Source organism: Antechinus flavipes, chromosome 1 (assembly GCF_016432865.1).
Source record: "Antechinus flavipes isolate AdamAnt ecotype Samford, QLD, Australia chromosome 1, AdamAnt_v2, whole genome shotgun sequence".
In the NCBI taxonomy this organism is placed as follows: Eukaryota; Metazoa; Chordata; class Mammalia; order Dasyuromorphia; family Dasyuridae; genus Antechinus; species Antechinus flavipes.
The window spans coordinates 65,528,451-65,538,769 of NC_067398.1; the positions used below are offsets into that span (position 1 = coordinate 65,528,451).

At 32.2% G+C, this 10,319-nt stretch overlaps 1 protein-coding gene across 1 annotated transcript; it reads left to right on the top strand.

Moving 5' to 3' along the window:
- Positions 1-5,223: 5,223 nt before the first annotated feature.
- Positions 5,224-6,872, top strand: LOC127548780 (PACRG-like protein). The gene is given in 1 exon segment (XM_051976395.1): positions 5,224-6,872. A coding segment is annotated over 1 exon segment (744 nt). The 5' UTR covers positions 5,224-5,338; the 3' UTR covers positions 6,083-6,872.
- Positions 6,873-10,319: the final 3,447 nt, after the last annotated feature.

Sequence of the window (10,319 nt, forward strand, 5' to 3'; positions counted from 1 at the left end):
TTGGCAAGAAAAATCTCTTCATGTCTTCAATTAATCCTAAACCTGGTCTCCTCCAGCACTATCCTCTATCACTTTATCACTTAATTGTCTTTGTCTCTTCTTTGTCTTCTTTTTGTCTATTAGTACTTTCACTCTGACAATATACATATATATATATATATATATATATATATATATATATATATATATATATATATATATATATATATATATATGCTTTACTCTTCTCCTAAAACAACAGCAGCTTTGAAAAAGGCAGCAAAGTTAAAGTATCATCATCTAATGTCTTCTGCTAACATTCTAAAGGACAATCTAAATCCACTCATTTAAAATCGTATAATCTTCCAATTAACAATTCTATTCAGATAATTTATGATACTGTGATCTTTCCTGGAACTCTAGTTTCTAATTCCTTAGAATCTCTTAGAATAGGGTATAAGACAATAACATCATGAATTCATGAGAAAATATTTCCAAAAATTCCACACAAATAGAATTACTTTGGATTATTATGAAGACATTTCATTTGATTATTTTTTTCTCCTGTCAATGTAATAAGGTATGCAGCCATACCTTAAAGGATATTTTAGGAATAGCAACAGAGAAAACTGATTTGTCTTTGCTTTCTATTCTGTCTGAAAGCAACTTTTAGCATAAGAGTGAAGCTAATGTTCTTGTTAGGGACTTTTAGAAGAATAACTGACTTGCAGTTGTTAAAGATCTTATATCAGTGACTGCAATAACAAGCCATTCAGATAGTTATCCCTCTAGTTTAGGTTCAGATTATTTGCCCAAGAATTTAGTGTTTGTGTCTTTACCAGACTTTCAGATGCCCAGCTTGGGAAGTTTCTGTGACTTTTTATTGTGAATAGGATAAAATATCAGTTCCATATTCTGACATTTTTGCCTATGTAATCTGGATACCCTGATTTTTCCTAGCTTTATTTCATTTTATTAAATGAGACTATATTGGCAATTTGATCATCCTAAATTCTTGCTGTTTTGTTTTAACTTCTATGACAGGTTGTTCCTGAATTCTATAATTTGTTCATTCTGGAAATATTTCTCTGAAAATGTTTATTTGACCCTAAGAATAACAAGAAAAATGATGGCACTGCTTCTTTGGTTGGAGGTGGAAGGGGAGGCTTCAGTTTAAAGGAAGGGTAAGATGTACAAAAATAAATGTGATATAAAGGAAAAGTAGTAGTTCAAGCAAAAACATCACAAAATTTTGATAATTGATCATGTCACTCTTCTGCTCGAGGAACAAGAGAGTTTCCATCAATAAAGTTCAAATCCATTTGTCTAGCATTTAAATCCTTCCATACTTACTTCTAGTATTACCAAAGCTTTCTCTTTTACTACCCCCCCCCCACTTCTTACAGTTTAGTCAAATTGAATTAATCACCATTTGTTGTAGTCAATCTCCATTTAATTACCTCTGTGCTTTAGTTCATGATATTACCATGATATTATTCATGATATTGTATATTTGGGTTGTTCTCCACAAGTCTGTTTAATATATACTCATTTTTTTAAACCACACTCAAAGACCATCTTCCCTTTGCAGCTTTCTCTCTTTCTCTTGTTTGAAATAACATTCAACCAGAATCTCACATAAAGCTTTTTTTTTAATTTCCCAATTTTAATATTAATTAATGATTCTATCATGTACTATGACAATATCCATGGCAGGACTTTCTTATGAGCTTTCTAGAACCTCTATTAGGGTAATACAATCTCAGACATAGATATAACTAAGAGAAGAAGGAAGGAACACAACAGTTCATGACTTCATAATAAATATAAAAATAACAATTTGTAGTCAGTGTTTGTGCTTTATGAGATTATAAATTCAAAAGTGGAAGAATTATGCCTTATGTAAAACTTCTGTTTTCTCTGGACAATCTTGGTTTCCCACACTCAGCAGACATCTCATAACATTTAATTGAAGCACAGTGGGTTGCATTAAAGGATTAGTTATGTTTTCATTATAGCATATTTCCGAGAGAATACATTTCAGGTAACGTAATTTTAAATCGTTTTGAGAACACTAATGAACAACAAATTACTATTATGATTCATTTCTCTTCTTATACACCAAAAAATATTAAATTATTAAATATAAATTATAATAAAATATAAAAATGTAATAAGAAAGCAACATAATTTAAAGTTATAACATAATAGAAATTCCCTTTGCTATTTTTTTTAATTTGGAAAGAATGCTCAATGTTATCATTAATGATACAATTTCTTTGCTTTCTAAAGAAAAGGGGCTAATTCTCTAATTGATAAAGTCAAAGGATATGAACAGACAATTTTCAGATGAAATAAAATCATTTTAGTTACATGATAAAATGTCCTAAATCACTATTAATCAGAGAAATGCAAATTAAAACATTTTTAAGGTACAAATACACAGGCTTTTAGATTGGCTAAGATGACAGAAAATATAATGATGAATGTTGAAGGGGATGTGGAAAAACCGTGACACTAATACATTGTTGGTTGAATTGTTAACGGATCGAACCATTCTTTTTTTTTTTTTTTTTAATTTAATGATTACTTTATAATGACAACGTTATCCCTTGCACTCGTTTCTTTTCCGATTTTTTTTTCCCCCTCCCTCCCTCCACCCCCTCCCCTAGATGGCAAGCAGTCCTTTATATGTTGGATATGTTGCCGTATATCCTAGATACAATATATGTTTGCAGAACCGAACAGTTCTCTTGTTGCATAGGGAGAATTGGATTCAGAAGGTATAAATAACCTGGGAAGAAAAACTAAAATGCAGATAGTTCACATTTGTTGGATCGAACCATTCTTGAGAGCAGTTTGGAACTATGTCCAAAGAGTGAGCAAACTGTTCATACCCTTTGAACCAGCAGTGTTTCTACTGGGCTTATATTCAAAAACATCTTGAAAGACGGAAAGGAACCATATGTGCAAAAATGTTTGTGGCAGCTTTTTGTAGCGGCAAGAAACTGGAAGCTGAGTGGATGCCAATCAGCTGGAGAATGGCTGAGTAAATTATGATATATGAATGTTGTGAAAATAATATTTCATAAATACTCATAAAATATAAGAAATGATCAGCAGGATAATTTCAAAGAGGCCTGGACAGATTTACATCAATTGATGCTAAGTGAAATGAGCAGAAACAGGAGATGATTGTACATAGCAACAAGATTTTATGATGACCAATTCTGATGAATGTGGCTCTTTTCAACAATGAGATGATTCGAGCCAGTTCCAATGATCTTGTGAAGAACAGATCCATCTACACTCAGAGAGAGGACTGTGGGAAATAAGTGTGCATCACAACATAGCATTTTCACTTTTTTGTTGTTGTTTGCTTGGATTTTATTTTATCTCTTTTATTTTAATTTTTGATTTGTTTTTTTTTTCTTTTGGAACAAGGTTGTTGTATAAATATGTATGCATATTTTGGATTTAACACATATTGGATTACTTGCCATCCAGGGGAGTGGGTGAGGGAAAATTGGAACACAAGGTTTTGCAAGAGTTAATAAAAAAATTATCCATGCATATGCATTTTTTAATTAAAAAAAGTCTTAATTTAAAATAAAAGAATGTTTTCATGATTTGGTAATCTACTTTTACTCAGATTTGAAAATCCATCAAAAGAGACTGACCAAGTAGCAAAACACTTTTGAGGAGGGACAGAATGAAAGAAGAGAGAATAAATGGCAAGAAATACAATTAACAGTAGTAATTATTAAAAAAAAAATCTAACTTAGTTTTTCAAATGGAATATTATTATTTTCTGGGAAATAATGAACGAGAGACTCTCAAGGAAAAAAAACTGAAAAGTTTTTCATTAGGAAAGTGAAATATGTTGTATAAAAATAATAGAAATGTTCTATAATGACCAGGTGTAAATGACTTTGTTATTTTCTGTGATATAATCATTCACAATTACTTTAAAGGGCTTATGATGAAAAACCCTATTCATACCCAGAGTATGAATTGATCAGATCTGAATATAGATTGAAGTATTCTCTATTTCTGTATCTCTCTTTATTTTTAACATAATTTTTCTTGAGGGTTTTTATTTTCATTATCCTGGGAGATCTATATTTTCTTTCATTACTTGACTTTCATGGCAATGTTTTACAAGCTTCATATGTGGTTTTAAAATTGTGGTTCAGGATAAAGGCGAGAACTTAGAATTCAAAAATTTTTAAATCAAATAAAAATGTTTTTAATGTAACTGGGGAAATATTAATTAAAAAAGAGAAAATGACCATTTTATGCTCCCTGCCCCTTTGGAGAACTATGAGGTCTTTCTCTAATAAGTCAGATTCATCAATGAGGGTGTGACGTGATGCTCCCATATCACAGAACTGATTGAATATTGAAAGCTAAAATATCATATTGTGTCTAATCTGACTTATCTGTATGGTAGGAATAGTTAAATTGACTCCATTTCTTTCATGGTATGTTTAGCATCATAATATTTAACAGATTATCTAGTCAAAAGTCTTTTGTTCTAGAAATGTGGGAAAATTAAGTCTAAAGCACAAGTGAATTTTTATAAGTTACACAGATGATTATAATAGTGAAAATTTCCAGTGAATAGAAAGAAAATTTTCTTTTGCCATCTAGCTCTTTTTGAAACTTCTACATTATCATGATTTAATTATGGTATATTTTCCAATGACTTTGCACTCAAATATTAAAGTATATGTTACAAAGCAGAAGTCATTATTTTCCTGTTACATTTCCTTATTTTTAGTGATTAAAATCTGATATTATTTATATTAATTATTTGTTCCAAATAGTATTTTTGAGATCATACATTATCCACTGATGGGGGATATATTTTACATTCCCATAAACATTTAGAAGGAATATAGATAAACTCCATTCAAAGGCAAAGTCAGTCAAAGATGACTATTGACTAAATTCTGTTGGTAATTAAAATTTGTTGTTGTTATTGTTGTTGTTGTTGTTGTTTTGGGTAGAAAAGAAGATATCAGTCAGAATGAAACAATAGATGGACAGTCCAAACAGCACATTGGTATTTCCAAAGAAGTTAGGCAGGAGTGGGGGGAAATGAGGAAGCAATGACTAACCAACGAATTAAACTATATATGTCAATTATCTTACGTGAATCACTTTTTAAAATTTTTTTGACGGCCGTCTTTTTCTCCGCGCCTTCGCGGAGTGGTAGCGGGTCCGAGGCCCTGGGTAGGCGGTCGTGCTGCTCACAGCCTCTATGAGGGGCTCTAGAGCTTCAAGGCCCGGAGCTATGCGGTAGGACGTCCGCGTCTGAGGCCCGCGCTCCTGCAGGAGCAACCACTAAGGAAGAATGCAGAAATCAGAAAGTCATGGAAGCTTGTAGATGAGAAACCGAGTAACAGGCACCTGTGAACAAAGAACGTCATCTGGTTCCCAAGTAAAACACAGATCGGTAATACACCAAAATAAGGCATCCTCCACCAATTCTATAAATTTTGCAAAGAAGCCTCACCATCGGCCAAATGATAAACTTAATCCTAAAACTATTGACCCATTCAGTGATCAGCCACGTGCCTCTTCTGCTTTTGCTGCTATTTACTCCAAAGGAGGTATCCCTTGCAGGTTGGTACATGGCTCAGTAAAACACAGATTACAGTGGGACTGCCTTCCTGAAACTCTTCCATTTGATCTTCTTCTTATTACTTTAGCAGAGGGTTTGAGAGAGACTAAACATCCATATACATTTGTATCAAAAGAAGGTTTTAAAGAATTACTTTTGGTACAAGGTGCTACTGAAAAAGCCGTGCCCTTGCTACCGAGACTGATTCCTGTCTTGAAGGCTGCTCTGACTCATTCAGATGGTGAAGTGTTTGAAAGGGGGTTGAATGCTTTAGTACAGTTGAGTAGTATTGTCGGGCCTTCTCTAAATGATCATCTGAAGCATTTGCTTACAAGTCTTTCCAAAAGACTAATGGATAAGAAATTCAAAGAGCCAATCACCAGTGCTTTACAAAAGCTAGAACACCATGGTGGAGGTGGCAGTCTGATGATTATCAAAGCTAAAATTCCAACCTATTGTTCCATCTCCTCTTAAACCAAAGGAATAAAACGATTTGATTAAATGGTGAGAGATATCAGAAGCATGTGATGAACATCATAGGATCCCATTTGAATAAGTTCCTTTTCTTAATCACAGCTCCTGATATATTTACATGATAAAAATTAGTACACAGAACTGATTCCATTGAATCACAGTAAATTCACATTTATCAGCTTGGGAAAATGGAAAATAATGGAAAACTATTGAAAGGACTTTTATAGTGCAATTTATGGGGTTTATCAGTTTTTTTTTTCCCTTGCTACATTGGTTTGTATTAAGAACCAGAGTTTTGTTTACAGTTTCAGATTTGATATTTATATTTTAGTTAGCATATCAATCACTTAAGTGATTGTACTAGTTTTTCATAATGACTCTGTCATACTTTGATAGGTCTAAAAATCCTACAAAGTCATAGAAATTATAAGAATTAAACTGGTAACTCACTGATAAATTATTGCTTATAAACAGGTATTTTTATAATATGGAATGCTTGGTGAAAACATCCAGAATGTGACTTTTTATTAGTGTAAATTTCTACATGTTAAGGTGTAAATTATTATTTTACAACTTGCTAAAACTATAGATGAGTTTAGATGTTGTAACAAGTAAATATTATTTTATATTTCCTTACCTTAAAGAAATATGACTTGTGGAATGGAATATTTAAGAATTCAACTCTTGAAATTCCAGATTGTATTCACAAAACTTTTAGTGTTAACTTGTTAACTCTTTTCCCCTTAAAATGACTTAATAAATATGTTGTAATTCTTAAAAAAAAATAAAATTTTTTTGACTATAAAGACATAGATACAGAAATTAGAAAGCCATTACTCTCAAGGAGCTTACATTTTGCTTTATGTATAAAACATTTTCACATTTAAATAAATATATATACATATATATTTAAACTAAATATATCACATATTACCATAGTGGCGAAAGCCAATCAAGAAAATCAAACAAAATATTATTTATAGCAGATTTTTGGGAAGCATGAGTAATAATAATAAAATATTTTAGTGCATATCAAAAGAGAGAGAACCTCTCCTCTAATGCTGAAAATACATTAAAATTCTGTATCAAGTGGCAATATTCCACCTTTCTTATCCATAAGCATCCATTTGACCCAGCAAAATGATAGTGAATAAATATATAAGATTTGAAGTTAGTTAACCTGAGTTCATGCCATGGCACTCCTACTTGAGACCTATAATACAAGAGACAAGGCTTTTATCCCCTGAGCTTTTATTTTCTTAGCTCATATGAAATTAAAAATTGGTGTACATAATTTTGGAGGTACCTTCCAGTTCTTATTTTATGATTCTGTCAACATCTCTTCACCTTCAATTTTCCCTTCTACTGTACAGCAGCAATGTAACCTATGATCATAAAGAAAATAAAGATACCCAATGATACATTACTCTTGCAGGGAGGGAAAGTACATTTACTCCTACAGAAACCCACAAGGGATTTTTTTTTTTGTCATGGTTTATGGATGTCTGTCCTTCAACATTTATGTAGAAGAACTCAATTAAATTGTATTCTTTTTACACTAAAATTTTAAATCCCAAATAAATGTTATGCAGCATATCTAGGAAAATAAACACATTTTAAATTTTTTATAAAGATTAGATTAAAGGGAGTAGGTAAAAAGAATTAATATGAGTCTTGGATTTAGAATCTAATACCTCATTTCAAAAAATCAGTTTCAGCTACTTTCTGTCTATGGGAAAATCATTTCACACTTCTAGGTTTCAGTTTTCTTGTTTTTAAGAGGATGTCGTTAGAATAAGTGTTTTCTAAAATATATTCCATATTTAAATCCTAATCATCATACAAACACATGAAAGAATATTTATTTAAAATTTGCTATATGTGAAACCTTATAAATAATAATGAAGATCTAAATAAAAAAGTGTGATAATATCTTATTTGAGGAATTTACATTGTTTTTTAGGAAAACAACTTCAACAGGGAATAGTGAGTAGGGAGAGGTATTTTGCCTACCAAGTCAGGGAGAAAAGAGATTGTCTAGATTCTAAAATGATGCCCAAAGCTGAGAAGGAAGTGTCTGTGGACTACCAGATATAGAAGATGATGTAAATGTGTCCTCACTAGTTAGGACAATATAAATTCTACAACAGGAGTTTCAAAGCTGAGTTCATTGTGGTGGAGATGTCAAGTATATAGTTGGAGGTATAGGTATAGAACATAGGAGATCTGTAAATTTGGGAGTCATTTATTAGTAACAATTTTGAATTATACCAAAAGGAACATGTGAGCTATCACTGTTATAATTACTAGCAAACAATATTAGCTTTCTCAAGTTTTTATTAATTAGCTCTTCTGAGAAGAGAAAACAAAACAAAACACAAATCAAGAGAGATATGATTTTCATTCATCTTCTAATATTCAGTCAATGCCAACTTCAGTTCTCAACCAGGATAGGAGAACAGTAAACAGGGGTAGCATTCATTCTTCTGTCAACTTGACCAGGTACTTTTTAATAGATCCATTTCATGGTTCATTGTTTTTGTCATAACAAGAACATGTGCCATAAGAAATTTGAATCTATTTATGTTTGTATTATTCTGCACCTGTTAAAAGTTTTTTTTTTTTTTTTTTTGCATTCAGCATTTCTATGATTCATCAGTTAATTCATTTACTCATATAACAGCATCTGTTCCAAAGAGTCTATTCCTGAAATGCAATGAATATGATCGCTCCAGGTGCTTCTCATCTACCTATCCTGGAAACATCAATTACCTGATAAAATAGCAAGGATGATAAAGTTATTTCCACTGAGTTTATGTTTTAGCAGATGGCAGCCTGAGGTCATATGAAGAAGAAATTGGTCAAGATGAATATTCAAATCATAATCTGCCAGACCACATCATCTGCCAACATCTACCTCAAGGACCCATAAATGATTGTTCTATCAAAATAGTACTTACCTAAATATCGTCATTTAAGGATTTTTGTTTACTTTGCAAAGTTTAATTAGATATACAGAGAATAGTCATTGTCATTGTAACTACTACTACTATCAATAACAATAATAATCTTCAGGAATTGAAAAACACTTTGTGTTTTAATTCATTTTATTATATCTTTACAGCTATTGTCATATTTTGTACAGTTTAGATATTCTATATCAGTGGGGTTTTATTCTTTATTTTCTTGTCTTAATCCTGAAATCTACTGCATAAGTCACAAATCAATAATTTAATTGACATGGAGAATTTTTATATATTGTGATCTAGTTCAGATGGATCTGAATCGGTCCCTGTTCGGGCGCCAAAATGTGGTGATCTTTTTCTTCTCAAAAAGCAGCCAGGTGATAAAAGTTCAGATCTTTTATTATCTCCAATATAGCCCGGTTAGCTTAGAGGCCTATCTCTCTGCTTGGTTCCAAGAGCTCTTGCCGCTTTGTCCTTTGCTTCTGCCTCTGCTTTCTTCAGCTCTCCAGAGCCAGCACCAAGATGAATCTGTCTTGCCTTGAAGAGAGGGCTTCTGGCGTAATTCTGCTGAAATCCCGACTTGTAGCGTCTTCACTCTGAAGAACTTCCTTGACTGGCCCATTGAAGCTCTATTTATGCTCCCAAAGAGCTTCAAGGGAGGTGTGAACTCATTGAACTCCAATGAGTAAAGGTGTGAACACAAGCCTTGTATTAATTAGTTCTACTTAGTACCTTGTTTCAGGTTCTGCCCAAAACATCTTCTTGTAAGATTAGATCAACTCTAATTAGTTAGCAGTTAGTAAGGATTCCAACATTCATATGAAAAAAAAAAAATTCCTCTAACATTGCCACCATTTCAACACCTTTGTAAATTATAGACTCTAATATTTAACTTTTATACTAAAAGGCTGAAATCTATAAATAGTATGTGTTAGAGATCTGACTTGAACCCAGGTCTGCTCAGACTTAAGAATAGTTTGATATACAATAACCGTCATTAATTCTTCATCTATCCCCAAAATTCACATATTAGAGAACATTAACTAATTATATAGAGTCTTAGATGCATATGCACTGATTGGCTCTTGAAAAAAAAAAGTTGAGGCTAAGACCATTTCCAGATAATTTCTCTCAGGTGTGCCTTTTCTGCCTCCTCCTTCCTGTGTCTTTCCCATCTATCTATGTTTTAGGTCTCATGTTCTATTTAAAGTGGAAATATGAAATGTTGTATAATGTATCCCTTTAAGTTGGACGCTACCAAAATGTCAGAG